Raw genomic sequence first — 23528 nt, 5'->3', positions numbered from 1 at the left:
GAGGAGTCACTGTGTACACCACATCAGCCACTGGCTTCATCAATAAATGCATCGATGACGTCATCCCCACAGTGACTGCACGTACATACCCAAACCAGAAACCATGGATTACAGGCATGACACAAGTAATTTGTTTGACACCAACAATTGTTTACAGACAGATTATTTCACTTATAATTCACTGTATCACAATTCCAGTGGGTCAGACACTAAGTTGACTGTGCCTTTAAACAGCTTGGGAAATTCCAGAAAATGATGTCATGGCTTTAGAAGCTTCTGATAGGCTAATTGACATAATTTGAGTCAATTGGAGGTGTACATGTGGATGTATTTTAAGGCCTACCTTCAAGCTCAGTGCCTCTTTGCTTGACATCATGGGAAAAACAAAGGAAATCAGCCAAGACCTCAGAAAAACAATTGTAGACCTCCACAAGTCTGGTTCATCCTTGGGAGCAATTTCCAAATGCCTGAAGGTAGCACGTTCATCTGTACAAACAATAGTATGCAAGTATAAACACCATGGGGCCACGCAGCTATCATACCGCTCAGGAAGGAGACACGTTCTGTCTCGTAGAGATGAACGTACTTTGGTTTGAAAAGTGCAAATATATCCCAGAACAACAACAAAGGACCTTGTGAAGATGCTGGAGGAAACAGGTACAAAAGTATCTATATCTACTGTAAAACGAGTCCTATATCGACATAACCTGAAAGGCCACTCAGCAAGGAAGAAGCCATTGCTCCAAAACCGCCATAAAAAAGCCAGACTACGGTTTGCAACTGCACATGGGGACAGAGATCGTACTGTTTGGAGAAATGTCCTCTGGTCTGATGAAACAAAAATGAACTGTTTTGCCATAACTGACCATTGTTATGTTTGGAGGAAAAAAGGGGAGGCTTGCAAGCCGAAGAACACCATCCCAACCGTGAAACACGGTGGTGGCAGCATCATGTTGTGAGGGTGCTTTGCTGCAGGAGGGACTGGTGCACTTCACAAAATAGATGGCATCACGTGGAAGGAAAATTATGTGGATATATTGAGGAAACATCTCAAGACATCAAGTTAAAGCTTGGTCACAAATGGGTCTTCCAAATGGACAAGCATACTTCCAAAATTGTGGCAAAATGGCATAAGGACAACAAAGTCAAGGTATTGGAATGGCCATCACAAAGCCCTGACCTCAATCCTATAGAAAATGTTTGGGCAGAACTGAAAAAGCGTGTGTGAGCAAGAAGTGTTTTCAATTATTTTTATTGAACATTTAACTAGGCAAATCAGTTAAGAACAAATTCTTATTTACAATGACGCCTACCCCGCCCAAATCTGGACGATGCTGGGGCAGTTGTGCAACACCCTACGGGACTCCTAATCATGGTGTGATGCAGCCTGGATTCAAACCAGCTACTGCAGTGTGTTAGACCACTGCGCAAGTCAGGAGCCCAAAGTGTATTTTATGTTGACTTTGACATGTTGTGGCTTTCGAGTGCCTTGTTTGCTATTCATATAGATATTTCATTATGCATTATAAACTCAGCAAAAAAAGAAATGTCCCTTTTTCACTACCCTGTCTTTCAAAGATAATTTGAAAAAATCCAAATACCTTCACAGATCTTCATTGTAATGGGTGTAAACACTGTTTCCCATGCTTGTTCAATAAACCATAAACAATTAATGAACATGCACCTGTGGAACGGTCGTTAAGACACTAACAGCTTACAGACGGTAGGCAATTAAGGTCACAGTTATGAAAACTTAGGACACTAAAGAGGCCTTTCTACTGACTCTGAAGAACACCAAAAGAAAGATGCGCAAGGTTCCTGCTCAGCTGCGTGAACGTGCCTTAGGCATGCTGCAAAGAGAATGAGGACTGCAGATGTGGCCAGGGCAATAAATTGCAATGTCCGTACTGTGAGACGCCTAAGACAGCGCTACAGGGAGACAGGACAGACAGCTGATCATCCTCGCAGTGGCAGACCACGTGTAACTACACCTGCACAGGATCGGTGCATCCGAACATCACACCTGCGGGACAGGTACAGGTTGGCAACAACAACTGCCCGAGTTACACCAGGAACGCACAATCCCTCCATCAGTGCTCAGACTGTCCGCAATAGGCTGAGAGAGGCTGGACGGAGGGCTTGTAGGCCTGTTGTAAGGCAGGTCCTCACCAGACATCACAGGCAACAACTTCGCCTATGGGCACAAACCTACCGTTGGTGGACCAGACAGGACTGGCAAAAAGTGGTCTTCACTGATGAGTCACGGTTTTGTCTCACCAGGTGTGATGGTCGGATTCGCGTTTATCGTCAAAGGAATGAGTGTTACACCGAGGCCTGTACTCTGGAGCGGGATCGATTTGGAGGTGGAGGGTCCGTCATGGTCTGGGGCGGTGTGTCTCGGCATCATTGGACTGAGCTTGTTGTCATTGCAGGCAATCTCAATGCTGTGCGTTACAGAGAAGACATCCTCCTCCCTCATGTGGTACCCTTCCTGCAGGTTCATCCTGACATGACTCTCCAGCATGACAATGCCACCAGCCATACTGCTCGTTCTGTGCGTGATTTCCTGCAAGACAGGAATGTCAGTGTTGTGCTATGGTCAGCGAAGAGCCCGGATCTCAATCCCATTGAGCACGTCTGGGACCTGTTGGATCGGAGGGTGAGGGCTAGGGCAATTCCTACCAGAAATGTCCGGGAACTTGCAGGTGCCTTGGTGGAAGAGTGGGGTATCTCACAGCAAGAACTGAAAAATCTGGTGCAGTCCATGAGGAGGAGATGCACTGCAGTACTTAATGCAGCTGGTGGCCACACCAGGTACTGACTGTTGCTTTTGATTTTTACCCCCCCCCCCTCCCCCCTTTTGCTCAGGGACACATTATTCAATTTCTGTGTCTTTGGAAATGTCTTTGGAAATTGTTCAGTGTATGTCTCAGTTGTTAAATATTATGTTCATACAAATATTTATACGTTAAGTTTGCTGAAAATAAACGCAGTTGACAGTGAGAGGACATTTCTTTTTTTGCTGAGTTTATATACATAAATATATAGCAATCAAAGAAAATATTTCAAAAATCTCTCAAATGAATACTTAACAACAAAATATAAAATATAAATATAAAGACTGGTATTTCACTTACCAGTCTAAAGTAGCTTCCCCTCCTTTAGCTGTTGTCTAAACTATATTCATTGAGTCCGTGACACTTTCCTGGTAGATTTCTGTTAGAATATCATCCAAAATCTGTATACCTGGACTTTGATTGAGCTTTTCCAGAATTAGTAGCCATTTATGTTCAAAACGGGTTTCACACAACGGGTTCCCACCTACTCACGTAAAGCACAGGTCATTGGCTATCTAGCTAGCTTGGTTTCAAAACGATCGTTTGGACAAAGATACAGTCAAGTGAACACCGCCATGTCATCGGCGCGCAATGACGCGTCATATCTTCCTGGCTAAACTGGGCTTTCCAGTGGATATACTGAATGCAGAATGATAGCAAAGGCTGGTTACTTGAGTGTCTGAGGAATAAATACAAACCTAATTTGACTGGTTGAAACAATGTTTAGCATTCGATTTGCACAGATTTTTCTTTGCAAGTTCAACTTGTGGAAATACAAAATTCGTGCATACTAAATGGTACTTTATTTTTTTTTATCAAACCACACTACATTTTTATCTCTGGGTCCCTTAGGATGACAAATCAGAGCAAGATTTCAGAATGTAATTCAATTATTTACCTTCAGACGTGAATGTATCAAACCTGTCACTGTGATACAAGTGTTTTGTTGTGCACTCAAACAATAGCATGTTATTTTTGCGATGTACTAGCTACTGTAAATTGGACAATGCAATTACATTAACCAGAATTGAAGCATTTTGCCCATATAAGACACTTCTATGTACCAAATTTCTGTTTTTGTTTAAAACAATATTTTAGTCACATTATGCATATTGAGCAACAACTGTCCAGTTGACGGGACACCGATCCATAGCAACATTATTATACATCTGAACTTATTTAGGCTTTCCACAACAAAGGGGTTGAATACTTATTGACTCAAGACATTTCAGCTTTGCGTTTTTTATTCATTTGTAAAAAATAAAAATAAAACATTTTTAAATCCCAGTGACATAATTTTTTTTAATTGCTTTAACACAAAATGTGGAAAAAGTCAAGTGGTGGGAATACTTTCTGAAGGCATTGTATAGCATAATAAGCAACTAATTCTAAAACACTGATAAATATTCAAATGTAATCAATTACAAATTGCATGACCCTCCCCTGGACTTGATTTAGAAAATACTAAATCCTCCTCGACTGAAATAGAAAGCATGTCCCTCCCCCATTCTCCCCCTGGTCCCCGATCTGTACATTTTGAAACATCCCTTAACACTGCATCTGGTAAAAATGGTGTATTTGATAGACATGACTAAATCAAGACAAAAACATGTCACTCTACATCATTCGGTTATAAAAAAAAATAACCATTCAGTAGAATGAAGGCTTTCTTTTTCCTGTCTTTGTTTCACATACATATACACACATACACACGTACTCAGTCCTTTCAAGTATGTATCCCACATAGCTACAGAATCGGATCCTCGAGCTGACAAGGTAAAAATCTGCCGTTCTGCCCCTGAACAAGGCAGGCCTCACTCTTCACCCATCGCTGGTCATGCTTGCCCGTCGACTCAGCCTCATCTCTACCAGGCCCAGCTTATTGATGGAGCTCTTGAGGGAGTTTCGGAACATGGAACTGGAAAAACAGTAGATGACTGGGTCCAGAGCACTGTTAAGGTAGGTAAATCCAATGGACAGGCTGAAGAGCTGCGCAGCCATGTTGTAAGACAGACAGTCCCTGGGTCTGACCTTCTTGATATAGACCGTACTCAGGCCTGTGGCGATGCCGGGAAAGAAACACAGCACAAACACAGCCACGATCAGCCCAACCACCCGGATGGCCCGCCGAACCTTCTGCTCCTTGTCCAGTTGCCGTTGGCGTAAGATGCAGGCAATCCTGGCTGAGCAGAAGAGCAAGAGCAGCAGGGGCAGGAAGAACTCTCCGACGAACACCATGTTGTGTATCTCGATTGCCAGGGGAGTCACAGTGTAGGAGCTGAAGCTGCGACACAGGGACATGTTGCCATCCTGCTTGAGGAGGTTGGTGGTCAGCAGGGGGAGCCGCAGGGAGATCACCACTGCCCAGATGCCCACCGCCACCCATCCTGCCTGGGTAGATGTCATGTGGTTGACACGGTGGTGTGGGTGGACCACCTTGAAGTAGCGGTCGAAGGCCACGGTAGTCATGAAGGCGATGCTGGCCGAGCGGTTGACAGCGAGCATGAAGAGGTTGATCCGGCACCAGGCTTCGCCAAACACCCAGTGTTCCCCACGGAACAGGTTGTCAATGCGGAAGGGCAGGCAGATGAGCAGTAGGAAGTCAGCCAGGACCAAGTTAAAGAGGAACAGGGTGTTGGCCCTCCAAGTCTTCAGACGGCAGGTGAAGATCCACAGGGCCATTACGTTGCCTGGCAAGCCCACTAGGAGCTCTATAATCAGGACAGGAGGCAGTATGTTGGCCACCAGATTCTGAGTGGCCAGGCAGTGGAAGGGCTGGTTCAGTCTTCCGGTAGAGTTACTGTGCACTACTGTTGCTTCATCAACCATCGTTAGATTGAGTATGTTTTTGCTTCCAGGAAGACTCAGATGTTGGTGTTTTTCACACAATCTGCCTCTTCTTCTTCCTCTTTTCAGAGCATCTCAGAGGATATCTGCACAAACAAGGCAAATGTGAGAAAATAACATCAAATTTGCCAGGGTAATTTATTCAAGACAGACAAAGAGCTGTTTTCTACAAATAGTCTGTTCATATGCCTACCTCTTTGTAAATAAAAAGGAAGCTTATTGGAGGTTTGTCTATTACAGGGCTTGGGAAAGAGCTCAGCAAAACTGCTTTCAGTCAGGCTGTGTGTTCCTTCGACCTCATTGAGGTTTTTGGTTTTTACTTATTTTCCACCATAATTAGCAAATAAATTCATAAAAAATCCTACAATGTGATTTTCTGGATTTTATTTTTCATTTTGTCTGTCATAGTTGAAGTGTACCTATGCTGAAAATTACAGGCTTCTCTCATATTTTTAAGTGGGAGAACTTGCACAGTTGGTGGCTGACTAAATACTTTTTTGCCCCACTGTGTATATATATATATATATATAAGATCACTTTTCGCATATTCACTACTCACCAGTTGAGCGTTTGGGGTCAATGACTGCATTTGGGGTTGAAGAGCAGTTTAGAATCCTGTAGGTGACTTTGAATGTCCTCAACAGATCTCCTCTCTTGTGTGTTTCCACTGTTCAGGATTTTCTGTTGTTTTTTTCGAGAGGCGTCTTGACATACACTTTAAGACTGACTTCCTCTGAGGGCAGGCCAGTGCAAACATGACATCACAAGTGTGATCTCTGAGCTAATTCAGGGAGTTTGCAATCACAACCAAACCCTCTTTTGAGTGTCATCTTGTTCAGCCATGTCTGCATATACAGTGCCTTCAGAAAGTATTCACACCCCTTGACTTATTCCACATTTTGTTGTTTTACAGTCTGAATTCAAAATGGATTCAATCAATTTGTTTTCTCACCCATCTACACACAATACCCCATAATGGAAAAGGGAAAACAGCTTTGTCAAAATGTTTGCTAATTTATTAAAATTAAACAGAAATACCTTATTTACATAATTATTAACACCCCTTTGCTATGACACTCCAAATTGAGCTCAGGTGCATCCATTTTCCTTTGATCATCCTTGAGATGTCACTCCAACTTGATTGGAGTCCACCTGTGGCCAACTAAATTGTTTGGACATGATTTAAAAAGAAACACAGCTGTCTATATAAGTCCCACAGTTGACATCACATGTCAGAGCAGAAACTATACTATGAAGTCCAAGGAATTGTCCGTAAATCTCAGAGATAGGATTGTGATGAGGCGTATATCTGGGGAAGGGTATAAAACCATTTCTAGAGTGTTGAAAGATTCAAAAAGCACAGAGGTCTCCATCATTGGGAAATTGAAAAGATATGGAACTACCCAGACTCTGCCTAGAGCTTACCATCCTATCAAATTGAACAACCGAGCAAGAAGGACCTTGGTCAAGGAAGTGACCAAGAACCCAATTACCACTCTGACAGAACTACAGAGTTCCTTGGCTGAGATGGGAGAACCTGCCAGAAGGACAGCAGTCTCAACAGCACCTCACCTCACCAATCTGGGCTTTATGGGAGTGTGGCCAGACGGAAGCCACTCCTGAGAAAAAGGCACATGACAGCATGCCTAGGAATTTGCAAAAAGGCACGTGAAAGTCTGAGAGCATAAGGTAAATGAGTCTGTGGTCTGAGACAACAATTGAACTCTTTGGCCTGAACGCAAAGCATTATGTCTGAAGAAAACCAGGCATCACCTGTCTAATACCATCCCTACCGTAAAGCATGGTGTTTGCAGCATCATGCTATGGGGATGCTTTTCAGCGGCAGGGACTGGGAGACTTGTAAGGATAGTGGGAACAATGAATACAGACAAATAAAGGCAAATCATTGATGAGAACCTGTATCAGCGTGCAAATGACCTCAGACTAGGGTGAAGATTTACGTTCCAACAGGACAATGACCCCAAGCATACAGCCAAATCAATGCTGGAATGGCTTCAGTCCAAGAATGTGAAAGTCCTTGAGTGGCCCAGCCAAAGCCCAGACTTGAATCCCATTGAAAGTCTGTGGAAACACTTGAAGATTGCTGTTCACCACCACTCCCCATCTAACTTAACAGTGCTTGAGAAAACCTGCAAGGACAAATGGGAGAAAATCCCCAAATCCAGATGTGCAAAGCTGATACTTACACACCCAAGACAACTCAACGCTGTAACGGCACCAAAGGTGCTTCTACAAAGTATTGCCTCAGCACCTATTTTTCTAAGTGTGTATCTAGAACAATCCTTTATTTAGATGTCACCATAGGAGAACCGTTTTTGGTTCCAAGTAGAACCTTTTTGGTTCTAGGTAGAACCGTTTTGAGTTCCATGTACAACCCTTTACACAGAGGGTTTTTACATGAAAGCCAAAATAGTTTACCTGGAACCAAAAAGGGTTCTACATGAAACCAAAAATGTTTCTCCTATGGGTACAGCTGAATAACACTTTGGAACCCTTTTTTCTACAAGTGCGGTGGTGTGAATACTTTGGTGAGATTAAATGAGATTTCTGTATTTACTTTTCAATACATTTGCAAACATTTCTAAAAACATGTTTTCACTTTGTCATTATTGCGTGAAAATATTTCATAAATTTTTGAATTCAGGCTGTAACACAAAATGTGTACTAAGTCAAGGGGTATGAATACTTTCTGAAGGCACTGTACCTCTGTATGACTGGAGGTCTTTGCTCAAACTGAGGTATCATTGTTGCTATTTTAACATGCAACTGCTTGTTCACAGCGATAGGGGATGTTGGTCAAAATACCAGTGAGTCAAGATATAGACGTGTTATGAGGAATAAGAGAAGGTTAAATGTGCTGTCCTCATGAGAACAAAAACCAGGCATACAAATGGGGGAAGACATTTTCCTGAAGCATACAGTTCCACTAATACCCATGAGTCATGACATATGAGCAACATATACTATATCAACCCAGAAGCTCCCTTTCAACTTAATTCCCGCTGGATCCCGCTATACTGTAGACTATGAACCAGTCCACGGATTGCACCTGGCTGAGAACAGTGATTAAGCTCGTAGCAGCGATAGAGGACTACTTCAATTTTTCAAGAATGAGTTTGGGTGTCTTAAAGGAGCATTCTGGGATTGCCACATCCGTTTTAAGACTTTTAAATGAATGATATATAGCCATTGATTCTTGAAGAAAAAAAAGAAAATAAGAAAAATTGTCTGATCTATGAATAATGTTTATAGCATTAACGTCATATTATAACCATATACATCTCAAGGTAAAAAAATCGCCTAGTATGTGACAACAGACGGTGTTACTCTGAACAAAGTCCAGTACTCTGATCAAAAGTCCATAGGAAATTATTTTCGAAATGTTCAGATGACAGCACTGTCAGCGATGTCTCAAGTCCTCTGTCGTCAGTCATTTTGAGGTTGCCAGTCTCACTAGCTCTATTTCACAGAGCACAGAACAGAAGTTGCACATATTGCAAAAAATAAATAGGGGCACACAACCGCACCCACTGACTTTCACACGTTCAAAACAACATTTCTCCATGCACAAATACTCTGCAATACATTAGTGTATCTGTGTTGATAGGCAGATGTTAACCCTATGGTGGTGCCACTTTTACGGCCTCTGTTTGTTTTGTGTGCGGTGTAATAAAGTAGGAAAATAAGAGACCAGAGTCCAGCTTGCACACACACACACGCACACACACACATGCACACACACACACGCACGCACACACGCACACACATGCACACACACACGCGCATGCACACACACGCACACACACACACGCACACGCACGCACACACACACACACAAAAACACGCAGCAGCAGGCATCAAACACTGTGGGAGGCCTAGGAGGTGGACCACACTCACAGTGTGGGAGTCAATTACCACTAAGTCATTCCCCTCTGTCTGTGAATGACTGTAAAAGTAGTTGAATCGTAATGTTTTGAGAGCCTTTCGAGGGGAAGTGATGTGGTTTGTGAAAAGGACCTGTGCTAGATAACCTATGACATTTCTGGCACAGAACTGAAAGATATTATGCAAACTGTCTTGAAAGCGTACTTCCATTATCTTTTTAAAATTCACAAATGTCAATTGTTAGATATTGGACAGATCAGCTTTGTACCAATATCTTGGTCACTGTGTAAACAGAGTACAGTGTACTACACTCTTAGAAAAAAGGGTTCCAAAAGGGTTCTTCAGCCGTCCCCATAGGAGAACCCTTTTGGGTTCCAGGTAGAACCCTCTGGAAAAGGGTTCTACAGCCAACAAACACTTTTAGGTTCTAGAAGATAGCACCTTTTTTTGCTAAGAGTGACAGCCCTACTTGCATGTTAGACATCCCACATTAACACATACCCACAATTCTCCCATCCCATGTAAATGTACACATCACACATTAAACCAGCCTGGGAGGCAGACAATGGTGATCCTCTCTGTAATTCCAGAGGACCTAGATGTAATGTCAGGGCTAGCCCATCCTTATCAGTGTCCCATAAGGTCATGTCCCTCACTCCCTTCGCCTGTCCTCAACTGATAAGCCTCACGCAGCCTGCTCTGAGACAGTAGAGAAAGGACCCCCAAAGCCTTAGTAAAGTTTACTTTGGCGACAGTGACACACACACACACACACACACATACACACACACACACACACTGTTTGTCACTGATGGCCCAGGTGAGTGGTAAACCTGGTTGGCTCTCCTCCCCACCGCCTCCGCACTCCACCCTGACCTTAGACTGGAGAAGAGATGTCGCTCTGTACCTCTGAAAGCATGGACTGGCTTAATGTTTAGCCTAGGGTCTAAACACACACACACACACACACACACATAGACACAAAGAGGCAGACCGGGAAGCAGTATAAAAGGCAACGTAACCACAGAGACATACACGGCTCAGGGATGGAATCAGGAACACTACACGTAAGGAGGGCACTAGGCGGTAAAACTTTGGGTGAGTCATTGAGTCACTTTTTGGGGAGTTGGTTTTATAGGATTGCATTTTTATCACAAAGTCATTGTTTCAGATAACAATCATGACTATCAGCTAATCAATTTGTTACAGTGGACCTAGGAGCCATAAATGTTTCTATGCTGAAATAAAACTTGTTCAGTTCTTTCCTAAGCTGAGTCTTTTACAGTAACAGCCTGAACCATAACAATCACAGTTAAAGTCAATTGTTTGTCTGTTAAATTGAGAACAATAGACTCTATAGACCATAACAATGCTGACATAGTATAAGCACATTTCTTAAACTTTGCATGGAATACCATAGAGACTTTTTAATAGGAAAGCATGTAGTGAAATTGTCTGTGTTTCCCCCGTGAGTCAATAGAAGACAAAGGTTATTGACTTGCACCCCCCTCCCCAACGTCAAAAATATTTTCACATGACACTCCCCTTGTACTGTAAAAAAAAAAAAAAAATGCAACCAAGGAAAAAACAGTTTCAAGTTGGATATTCAACGGATATTCGCTCTTTCAAACCTCAATAACTTTCAAACTATTTGAGCCACAGACTCCAAATAATTGTCATGATGTTGGAAAAATTGCGCACAACATTGCACAGGTCATATTTTCACTATTTGGACATTAATTTGCTTTCCAAAGCTAATAAACATGTGGAAATGTGAGCAGCATTTTGAATTCCTAATTTAATTAGTAAGTACAAACTTTGTTTACATTTGAATTTCAATAGCTACTTGGTCATGTGACCTACTGACTTCAAACAAGGTGCAGAATGTACACCGACTACCCTTCTATATTGCACACTTCTTGGTTGTATACTGTAAAATCATGCGGTGTAACTCACATTTTTCATAGTTTTAAATTTCAATAGCTACTTGGTCATGTCAATTACACACCTAAGAAGCATACAGTGGATATACACCCATATTGCATAACCTCTAGTTATGTATCTTCTATATTGTTGTACATTAATATTGGTTTGACAATTTGGGTGTTCAGTTCAGTGTTGTGTTTACCCTTTTCTTTAATATTTATCTATAATAATTGGTAGTTCTAAGTACTTATTTTCCCAGTTTTTTTTTTTCCACAGTATTTTAACAGTGGTACACAATAGGAGAGAGACAGATAATATCAACCATAAAGGAAAAGGTCAAAGTATGAGAGTCATGCTATTAATTGTCCAAAGCAGGGATGGAGAGTGAGCTAGTGAGGTAGGCTGCAGTGGGTTTGCTGGTCAATACATATACTGAACATGTAAACACAGTAATGGTGGCCAGTAAACCAATGAATAAAAAATTTATATTGACAAATTAAACAGAAATTGTAGACCTTTAATATTTTCCAACATGTCAACAGAGACTTTACTTCAATTAAGTACGAAACATTTCACCGTGTTAACTTTCTCTTTATCCCTGGTTGATGTACATTTCAGAGCCTCTTCAGTGTGGATGGGGAATAGCATACATTTTCAACAACAAAGACAGCACTTCCAGTTTGTGTTCTTTACTCTGTTGAACTCTTTTGTCTTCATTCACAGCACATGGAACCACCGTTGGCATGGAAACATTCAATCTAAAACAAACAAAGCTTAACACGTTATAAATAATATCAAATATCAATGCAGAATGACGTATTAGCCATCCATTGTGTTAGATCATAAATTGTCTTACATGTTACTAACCCAGTCAGTCTTTGGGCCACATCCAGGTTCTTTATCAGTGGCACACATGAAGCAGTTGTTGAACTCTGAAATCATAGGCATGACCTGTGCATATGGCTGTCCCACACAACAACATAAAAATATACATAACATTAAAAAAAGATTTACATTTACTTTGAATTAAATGTCATTACATAGCAGACATTTTTAGTATAACCTCAAGCCATTTTTTTCGCAGTTGCTCCATGTGTTTTTGAAGGTTTTATATCAATTTGGGAGGGATGTTGGGGAAGTTCTGTGCAACTTCCTTGGTCATTTACACCAAAAATAAAATTGAGTTTTTGACCTAATTGTCACATAACAGCTAACCATCCATTATTGAAAATATAACTCTCAACCCTGCATTATAAAGACCCCACAGCTGAAGGTGTCCTGCTGCATGGTGGGAGTTATTTCCCCTCCTTTTCACTTTGTCCACCCAGTCATCTTTTCCATGACAGGATCTTCTCATTTTGAGTTATTCTCTTTTTTATTTAAACATAGCGGGATTCTGATTAATATAGGCATATTAATACACAGGCCAAAAATGTATGCTGTTTTCATTATCACTGTAATTTAGTAGAGGTAATTTCCTTTATGCCCCATTCTACACACACACACACACACACACACACACACACACACACACACACACACACACACACACACACACACACACACACACACACAGCCTAATTATAGGCACTGAACCATTTACAGGACAATAATAAAAGTAGCATATAGGATCCAACCCTATCACAGAGTGAATAAATGTAGAGCGTTTGTAGACTTTAAGGAAAAATTATTAAGGGACAGTTTCATCAGTACGTGCTTAAAGAAAGTCATATCACAAATGACAGTGCCCACCAAATCTATGACAACGGAGAATGAATTGTATGCACCAAAGTGTGTTAAAGTGTGTTTGTCAAAATAATATCTGTAAATGTCCGTTTTTGAACATAATACCTCTATTTGCAATAACAATTTATGACATATACAGATGAGCAATATTCCATGTACCAACATGAAATGTAGGGCGGACATAAGACATTCCCACATACAGTATACACGTACATAGAGGTATTTTTCAGCTATGATTTTACCACTCAGAATCCATAATGGATATGACAATGGGGCCATCACAGGACGTAATACACCCCTTACAACAATCTACTTTTTGATCTTCTTGACTTCTTATCTGGTAAACTGCTACCGTGTGTCAAGAAAAGAGCCCCAATTAGGGGTTAGTGTACTCCAGTTAAAAAAGTCTGGTTTAGATTAAAAACTATTGTCCTGTGTCCCCGTTCATAGGGGCATGAGTGACTAGTCAGTGGTAGAATTGAGTTGGCATTTTATTGGCCCAAACATCCACAGACCCACAAGGTTGATGTTACTCATTGCCAGTAATTAGTAATATATATTTTTTTGCATTAATGCATTGTCTTCTAACTGTCCAAGAATAGGATACAAAGCAATAGAAAACATTTGTTCCCATAAATACAATGGAGGATGTCTTTCCTCATACCTCTGGCACTTTAGTCAGACTGCCAGACTGTGTAAAAACTTAATGGGGCCAGCAATGGAGATCCCATTGACTAAGCACCACGGAGACCAATTGAAAGTCAAGTGATGTGTCTGTGCCTTTTGGATGACTCTCTCTTTACAGAGAACCCCTGTGGTTCAAGTCAAGAGCTACCCTTCCGCTTTCAGTCTGCTCTGCGCATGTCTGAAAGTGACAGAGCTAGCAGCCAAGACAGTTTTTCACAGTATGTCATAAAAAATGAGGGACATAAATATTAAAGTGTACTTCATCAGAAACATTCAGCTCCATTTCCAGATAACTACATAATGATATTACATGTCCTTATACTTGGTTAGTTGCACATCTAATGTTCTTCTATGTTCATCCTTCATACTGAATGAATTATGTTTTACACAATATGTTTAGAATTGTGATAAAAAAAGAAGCTTATTGTCATGTTATGACGAGAATTTATTTACCTCACCCACAAGCATTTGTGGGGCTGCAGAGTTTTAAACTCTGAATGATGGAGAAGGAAAGAGGGTATTTTTGTCTGTAGACCTCACGACAGCAACCACCACCTCGCAATTGTTTCTTCGCCACAGAGCTGTGACCTGCAATATGCAAATGAAACACATTTAGAAGAGTTATTGTCCTCTTAAACAAGAACCGAAAACAAACTATCACCAACCTTTAACATTTGAAAAAAAAAAAAAACTTTGTCACTTCGTGATTGTTTGTCATCTTCCCTGTCCTCTCTAGTGTCTCTCTGCCTCACCTTCTGTCCCTCTGTCTCTGGAGTAAGGATCTAGATGGTGTTGACTGAACTTCTGGCCACCATCAATATTTCCCTTTCCATTGTCCTCTTTATTTGCCAGTTTCATGACACGCTCCGTTTCTAATGTGTTGTTAATAACTCAATCATTTTGTTGTCGTTGTATGTTTTCTGGAATGACATTAAAAGTTTCATTCATCACTATGTCGATACCTTTATGTCGATACCTTTATCACTTCACAGGAAAAAACTGTAGTTTCAACGTGTAGTTGTGGTGCGAATGTTATACATTTTGGTGATACACAAAAGACATATGAATCTATTTTCCCAGTTAGAAATAGTAGGCCATGCATCAAATAACTATTTTCATCAGAAAAACGAACCCTCAAATGCACTATAGTATTTTGTAAGTTGTCTGCAGGTGGCTTGTTGTGAATGCACTCAAATATCAAGTCTTTATCAGGTTATGTAAACTGCGTGATAATACTCACAGTAGAAGGATTTGTGTTAATGTACAGTATATGAAAGTGATGCTATGAAAATGATTATTTCACGTTATCAAGCTCACTCTGACTGACAAATCCCTGCCTATTACTGTGAATATAAAGAGCATATGTTTTTCATGAGGCCTACCTGTGCGCCTTCCTTTAAGCACCTCTGTTCGAACACCTCTCCCGTCCTTGATCCATTCCGCATACAGCCATTTGTGGATCTTTTCAGTGTCCATGTGAACAATAGTTATTGCGAGGCTGGAACATTTGTTAACTTCCCCCAAAAATGTTGAACACCCATGTAAAATGAAGGCCTGCAAAGCTTACAGATTTAAATCTAATAGCATGAGATGAAAGTAGACAAACATCAGGGTGTACAATGTGTAGGCCCACCGAGTGGACATTCTGAACCTTGTTTGAAGTCAGTAGGTCACATGACCAGGGAGCGAGCTATTGAAATTATAATGTTGAAAATTCATGTAAAATCATGTGAGATGAAAATGGACAAACTAAAGGGTGTGCAATGTGTAGGCCCACTGAGTGTACGTACCGAACCTTGTTTGAAGTCATTAGGTCACATGACCAAGGAGCTATTGAAATGTAAAATTTAGAAATATTCATATAAAATCATGTGAGATGAAAATGGACAAACTAAAGGGTGTGCAATATAGAAGGGTAGTCAGTGGACATTCTGAACCTTGTTTGAAGTCAGTAGGTCACATGACCAAGGAGCTATTGAAATTCAAAAATGTAAATAAATCATTTAAAATAGTGCGAGATGTAAATACACTTTTGTGCAATGTGTGTCTATGCCATCGGGTTAGCTACAACCAGTTTTGAAAGCTTTAGGTGTAATGGGTAAAGAGCTATTGACATTTGAAAAATTTGATTTGTTACTATGTTGACGGTCCCTAACTGCTGTTGGTGGTCTTAAGGAAAACTACAGGCAAATATCCATTGAATATCCAACCTGAAACTGTCTTTACCTTGGTACAAATGCACACCCTCCCCCTTATACTTATAGAATTAACCCAAAACAATGTTTACGACCACAAATAACAATAACTGTTGCGACCCTGTGTTTTTAAACGTGGATATCGTCTTCGCCACTTCACCATGCTTTTGTGGCACAGTCGATACCATGCAGGGCTACGGGCCAGAAGGTTGAGGGTTCGCAGACCACCACGGACAAGTTAACTCTCCCTACCTGTTTCATTACACTACGATCAGAGCCGGCTGCAGACAATGATCAGCTAGGTAGGAATCCGATTTACAAAATGTTGATGCAATATTTATCATTATATAAAACATATGCAATTCATTATCCACCAACAGGTTTCTGTGCCAAATGCACCACAGAACCAATAAGCCAAGCATATCGACTTTGGACGCTTCAACATCATGGTTTGCGTTTTCAACACCACAATCAAATAGGCTTGTCAATCTCGACAAACAGAATATATAGGTCTACATCCCTCCCTACCTTGTAGGCCTACCCAGTATCGAAGGCTTGGCTTGACAATCTCTGAATGTCATTACACTTTTTGGTGTTTTGTAACACATGTCTCTTTCCATTGAATTAGCCTAATCAGATTAGAACATTGTGACTGTTTGTGTTTGTGTCACACATGAAAGGTAATTTAAATAGTGAAATTACAAATACAGACTATATTAAAGCGTAAGTTTGTAGAGAGGAAGCAGAGCAATTTAAGCGTACCTTTTTTACACAGCCTGGAGGTTTGTTGGGTCATTGACCTGTTGAAAAACAAATGACAGTCCCACTGAGCGCAAACCAGATGGGATGGCGTATTGCTGCAGAATGCTGTGGTAGCCATGCTGGTTAAGTGTGCCTTGAATTCTAAATAAATCACAGACAATGTCACCAGAAAAGCACCATAACACCTCCTCCTCCATGCTTCATGTGTGAACCACACATGTGGAGCTCATCCGTTCACCTACTCTCCGTCTCACAATGACATGGTGGTTGGAACCAAAAATCGAACATTTGGACTGATCAGACCAAAGGACAGATTTCCACCGATTTCCACCATTTCTCGTGTTTCTTGGCCCAATCAAGTCTCTTCTTCTTATTGGTGTCCTTTAGTAGTGGTTTCTTTGCAACAATTCGACCATCAAGGCCTGATTCACACATACTCCTCTGAACAGTTGATTTTAAGATGTGTCTGTTACTTGAACTCTGAAGCATTTATTTGGGCTGCAATTTCTGGTAACTTTAATGAACTTATCCTCTGCAGCAGAGGTAACTGGGTCTTCCTTTCCAGTGGAGGTCCTCATGAGAGCCAGTTTCATCAAAGCGCATGATGGTTTTTGCGACTGCACTTGAAGAAACTTTCCAAGTTCTTGAAATTTTCCGGATTGAGTGACCTTCATGTCTTAAAGTAATGATGGACTGTCATTTCTCTTTGCTTATTTGAGCTGTTCTTGTTTTTTTAAACCAAATATATACCACCCCTACCTTGTCACAACACAACTGATTGGCTCAAACGCACTTAAGAAGGAAAGAAATTCCACTAATTAACTTTTAACAAGGCACACCTGTTTATTGAAATGCATTCCAGGTGACTACCACATGAAGCTGGTTGAGAGAATGCCAAAAAGTGTGCAAAGCTGTCATCGAGGCAAAGGGTGGCTACTTTGAAGAATCTGAGATATAAAATATATTTACATTTGTTTTACGCTTTTTTTTTACTACATGTTTCCACGTGTTATTTCATAGTTTTCGCTATTCATAGTCGTCGCTATTATTATACAATGTAGAAAATAGTTCAAATAAAGAATGAGTAGGTGTGTCCAACCTTTTGACTGGTACTGTATGTGGCCACATTATTATAGGACGACTTGGGAGAATGATGATCCACAAAATACAGCAGACTGGCCTGCTACTGTGCCTTTCTAGACCTTATAAACCATTCGAGAGCAGAGCCACAACTGATCCAAATGGAAGGCAATATTCAAATCACAGGGCTTTTGCGCCGTTGTTCAAATGACATTATCACTGCAGTTGACAGCCTTGGTGCAGCTTTGAATGATTTTACAGTTAAGCCTATTGCAGATGTGGACAAACGATCCACTTACCACTATTGTCACTATGCATGGTGGATAGAGGTCAGGATAGACAGACTTGTAGACTATATTGACCTGTGGTGAAGTTAGCTCCCAGAAAAGCATAGTGCATAAGGGAAGTAACAAAACATGTTTACATAGGGGAGGAGCATGAAAGCAGGAAGGTTGTGATGAGGAAATGTGTCGAAGATGGACTCAATGATATAGTAAAACCTGCAAAAGGGGGAATGCAAACCAGGGAAGAAACATTCTCTTCAACATTTACACTCATCATAGCATCTTCAGCGGTGGTTTTCTTCTTCTTTAGCTGACAGTACCAAGTGAGAAAGTTCATTAAAATAGCTTCCCTTATCTCAGTAGCCCACCACATGGCTGGGTTTGCAGGATCACTCATGGGTGTAGCTACAGTAGTAAGCATATATCTATTATGTATAACTATATCATTTTAGTGGTAGAATATTTGTAGAGTGTATCCTTAAAACCATTTAGTAAAGGGCAAACTTTATTGGGTGTAAAAGTCACACTGGGTGTATGGGTTACACACAAGTTGATGCTGTAACTAGTGGGAATGACTGTCTTTCTCGATCTGACAACTGGGGTTTTGTGTATTTGCCTGGTGAACCTGCTGTCAAAATGAAATTTCTAATATTGCATAACTAAATAGTTATCATACTGTAGGTATCACAGAGCTGTAACTGAACATGGAAACATACAGAGTGAACCATCTCAAACCATTCCATTTGGACATGCTAAGACATCATGAAGACAACAGATGATGAAGAAACATAAATGTGACAGAGAATAGTAGAGTTGTCTCCTGATATGCACTGGCATGGGTCTATGACTATGTGCATTTAACCAGAGCATGCAGATATGTGGAGCAAGTATTTTGTGAGACTGTTAAACTGCTCTGTGTTGCATAATACTGTAACTGTATCACGGAACCCAAACCTGCTGCGCGCGTGTGACATCCTGTTCTATCGTGCATACATTTATTTTGTCCCTCTACACCAAACGTGATCACGAGATGCAGGTTAAAATAGCAAAACAAACTCTGAACCAATGACATTAATTTGGGGACAAGTCGAAAAGCATTAAACAGGTATGGCAATTTAGCTAGTTAGCTTGCACTTGCTAGCTTTCTGTTTAGCTAGCTTGCTGTTGCTAGCTAATTTGTCCTGGGAGATAAACATTGAGTTGTTATTTTACCTGAAATGCACAAGGTCCTCTACTCCGACAATTAATCCACACATAAAACGGCCAACCGAATCGTTTCTAGTCATCTCTCCTCCTTCCAGGCTTTTTCATCTTTGAACTTATATGGTGATCGGCAAAACAGTTTGTCTTTCAATCATTCACGTGGGTATAACCAATGAGGAGATGGCACGTGGGTACCTGCTTCTATAAACCATTGAGGAGGTGGGAGAGGTAGGACTTTCAGCGCGATCTTCGTCAGAAATAGAAAGGAATTCTCTTTTAGCCCTTGGCAACGCAGACACTCGTTGGCGCCCGTGAGCAGTGTGGGTGCAATAATTGAATAACATGGATTCAAAATGTATTTTGGGATGCTCGCGCACGCGACGTGTCCAGTCTGGTCAGCATGTAACGCTGTGCACTCATCACTCGTAATCGACTGTACTGTCTGGACAGGTGAGAAATACTTCATAGAGTGCGACAAGTCTTGATATTCTCTTCCTGTGACAGAGGCTGGTGATGACGAGGAGGCCCCACCAGAGCCACCAGAGCGGGTGACCCATCGTCCCCTGTCCCCTCTGGCCCGCCTCTATGTCTACGCCCTGCATGGCTGCCTGTGTGAGGTGGGCTTCACCGCTGTATGGGACTGGTGGGAGACCAAGGACAGGAGGCTGGCAGGACACACCAGCCTTTGGGCCCTCCCCATGTATGCCTTGGCCATCTTCCTCATAGAGGGCCTGCGTGGCAGGCTGTTGGCCCAGCGCTGCCCCCTGCTGCTACGCATGCTGGTCTACACCCTGTTCATCTACCTGTGGGAGTTTAGCTGGGGCGTGGTGCTGAGGTTTTTAGGAGCCTGTCCATGGGACTACTCTGGGTTTAGCTATAACCTGGCAGGGCTGGTGACTCTTGAGTACGCCCTGCCCTGGGCCCTGGCCTCACTAATAGCAGAGCAGCATGTCATCAGAAAAACTCTGAGAGTGCGACTGGCTAACTGATGACTCTCTGTAGAGGATTACCAAGTCATACAGTCTCACCTACATCCTATTATATACACAGCATACTTGAACAATAAGTCCCGAGGGGGTGTGGTATATGGCCGTTCTTATGCATGCCGCAACGTGGAGTGCCTGGAAACAGTCCTTATCATAAACCCCCGAGGTGACTTATTGCTATTATAAACTGGTTAACAATGTAATTAGAGCATTCAAAATAAATGTTTTGTCATAGCCGTGGTACACAGTCTGAAATACCACAGCTGTCAGCCAATCAGCATTCAGGACCTGAACCACCCAATTTATAAATGGAAACACACCATGTAATTGAGTGTCCTCACAAACCCTTAAGTCCATTGTTTTCAGTGAGCATGGTAATAAACTGTCAACATGGTAATACCGGAAAGCATTTTTACCGAGAGAGCACTAGTCGGTTGCCATGGCAGCGAATAGTGCACTATCAAGCATCAAATGAGGCAAGCTGGAACATGACAGAATGTATCAGTCATCTGCTCTGTGGGCAGTACACTGTGCTGGGAAGAGAATCTACTGTAGGGCCACTGTCACAAACCCACACACCACATTCAGTTGAACAACCTAAGTACTGTTCAAACATCCTAAAGGATCAAAGGCTTCATATTAAAAAAAGGTTTTAATTAGTAGGCCCGTCAAATATCTCGACTAACGTTCAGTGAATTGCTGATTTCTATTTTGTTCTGCTATCTTACATGCATCAGGTTTGGACTACAGAGAAATAAAATGAGTTTTTCTGAACTTTGGGTTTAACTTGGTTAAATGGATGTTGTTAAAATGAATCTAATGCAGCATTGCATCAATGGAAGATAAAAAAGTTATGCTTCAGTGTGTGGTTTACATGAAGGGAAGTATTACAGGAAGTACGTGTGAACTTCCTCAGTCAACCATCCTGACTGCTGGGAAGTGCTAACGAAACCATTTGGTGTGTTAACAAATAAAAGATCACATACCATATTTGTATTTATTTATGAACACTTGTACAAATTGTACAAATGTACAATTCAGTTTGAATACATTTCAACACTGATTCAGGTGTTCATGCAATGGTTTTATTCCGAAAGCATGAAAATATATTGTTGTTGCTATGTTTATTTGTCAAGATGTTCTATTACAGTTTTGTTTTGACTTCCTGTTTTACTCAATACTTACCCAAATCTTATCTTTGAGCTCATTACAGTGTTAATCTTTAACGTCATTTATGACTCAGGGTTACAATCACGGTCTCTGCAGCAAAAGAACATACAATCTCTTTCTCTGACCCTCCTTTTCCCTTGTGCGTCGCAGCAGAGAGCGTGCTCGTCAGAGGTCATGCACGTCTCCTTCCTGGGTTTTGAGTGACAAACAGGCAAATTCTCCCCTCCACTGGAACCGGAAGCACCGGAATCATACATAAACAGAAATTCAAACAGATTCCTCTAGCAAACCACAAAATAATAGCATCTAATGTATGAGTGGCGACCTCTTTCTTCTTGGGTTACTTGAATACAACATTCTTTCTCTGGAGCCATTATTTATTGGGGCAATTCACAAACATGCACATATCCACTCTATCTTCCGTTTCCTTTTCTTATTACCACACTCATCATCCCACTCACTGGCTGTGTCCCGGAATGAGTAGGCTGTCTCCTGTGGACTGAGGGAACTCTTGGCCATCCAGAGTCACATGGGGAGGGATCCCTCCTGGGAGAGGATGAGAAGGTGAGGACGAAAGTGCAAATAGACAGAAGGAAGCAGAGCGAGTGAAATGAAAAGAGAGAGATACCACACGTTTAAATAAATAGTGAAGGCATTGATGACGTGACAGAAATGCAAATTCTCGAATAGATTAGTGATACTGTACCTACTGCCATAACCAGACATCAGTTTCTTGTTTACAAACCTGTCTGCCCGGGGCCACACAGCATGGTCTGTCACAGAGTAGTGGAAGTATCATTAGCACCACCATCATCCTCTTTACACTCACTAGTCTGATAAACCAGACCTATAGCTCACTTTCCTCCTACTACACTAGTGAGCAACTTACTGTAACTTTCAATATTAGCAAGTCATGAGTTTGAATCAGTGGGGAGCTCAGTCTGGACTGGTTGTTGGTCGCTTTGAAAGGTTTCAATGAACGTAAAAGGTCAACAAATAGCTAAGTCATCATTCCAGATATTCCAGGGTCACCTCCGTCTCAAACTGGGCCCTGAACATGCAGATGGGGTGTCAGCTGGCCAGGGAGGGACGCTGTTTTTCCACTCAGTCTCTGAAGTGGAAGGGGGTCATCACATGCAAGGTGTTCTGAGGCTGTCTGAAGTCTAGACAGACAGAAAATGATAGCACATTGGCCAACAGGGTTCTCGTGTCGTGGGACACACTTGCACAGCAAAATATCCACAAACCCGATGTAAAACCACACAAAAAATAAAAGTAGTGTGCAACACGTACTGAAGCCCACCTTTCCCATTGTCACTTTGTGAGAGGGGGAGTCACCTGGGTTTAACTTGCCTGTTCTGTGCTGCTCCGATGCAAAAAAAACTGAGGACCGCAGCATCCGCTGAGTATTCCCTGCCGAGCACTAATGTTCACAAAAAAAGTGTTCTGTTTAATGCCGGACTAAACTCAATGACATGCGTCTCACTTTTGAATCACTGGCACCAACTGGCCTCTCAAAATGTCTGTAGTGTAATCCACACAGTACCTGAAACCACAGAGGCATGATTTCTTTCTCTCTCTCTCTCTCTTTCTTTCTCTCTCTCTCCCTCTTTCTCTCGTAGGGGGGTCAAGGGGATGTGAGGTGTGAGATGTGTGTAAGAAGAAGGCATGGTGGATGGTGGTACCTTAAACAGTCTGTCTTTGAATGAAGCCTCCTTCTCTCCAACACCAGCCCCACAGTGTTATCCAGTCTCTGGGGGGAGTGGGGGATCTGAGCTAGGAGCAGAAATGTCTGAGGACCAGATATGGACACAGGAGGACATGGGGTGTGTGTGACACAAACACAAACCTAAAAAATCTGCATAGTTTTTATGGCACTATCACTTATGTTAAACAGTG

General features: G+C 41.6%; 2 protein-coding genes and 1 long non-coding RNA gene across 3 annotated transcripts; 1 reads left to right on the top strand and 2 right to left on the bottom strand.

The window, feature by feature from the left end:
* Positions 1 to 3643: 3643 nt before the first annotated feature.
* hcar1-3 (hydroxycarboxylic acid receptor 1-3) lies at positions 3644 to 6436 on the bottom strand. The gene is made up of 2 exons (XM_020481569.2): positions 6244 to 6436; positions 3644 to 5770 (listed from the first exon to the last, which is right to left on the bottom strand). The coding sequence occupies exon 2, from the start codon at positions 5664 to 5666 to the stop codon at positions 4659 to 4661; it is 1008 nt and encodes a 335-aa protein (XP_020337158.1). The 5' UTR covers positions 5667 to 5770; positions 6244 to 6436; the 3' UTR covers positions 3644 to 4658.
* Positions 6437 to 10441: 4005 nt separating this feature from the next.
* Positions 10442 to 21447, top strand: LOC109889828 (transmembrane protein 229B). The gene is made up of 2 exons (XM_020481567.2): positions 10442 to 10688; positions 19978 to 21447. Exons 1-2 carry the CDS (start codon positions 10637 to 10639, stop codon positions 20460 to 20462), a joined length of 537 nt encoding a protein of 178 aa, XP_020337156.1. The 5' UTR covers positions 10442 to 10636; the 3' UTR covers positions 20463 to 21447.
* LOC116374018 (uncharacterized) lies at positions 11939 to 14608 on the bottom strand. Its single transcript, XR_004209818.1, has 3 exons — positions 14403 to 14608; positions 12384 to 12479; positions 11939 to 12274 (listed from the first exon to the last, which is right to left on the bottom strand). It is a non-coding gene; the product is annotated as an uncharacterized LOC116374018 (long non-coding RNA).
* Positions 21448 to 23528: the final 2081 nt, after the last annotated feature.

Source organism: Oncorhynchus kisutch, linkage group LG4 (assembly GCF_002021735.2).
Source record: "Oncorhynchus kisutch isolate 150728-3 linkage group LG4, Okis_V2, whole genome shotgun sequence".
NCBI classification, from domain to species: domain Eukaryota; kingdom Metazoa; phylum Chordata; class Actinopteri; order Salmoniformes; family Salmonidae; genus Oncorhynchus; species Oncorhynchus kisutch.
This window is presented reverse-complemented; position numbering and strand designations above follow the sequence as displayed.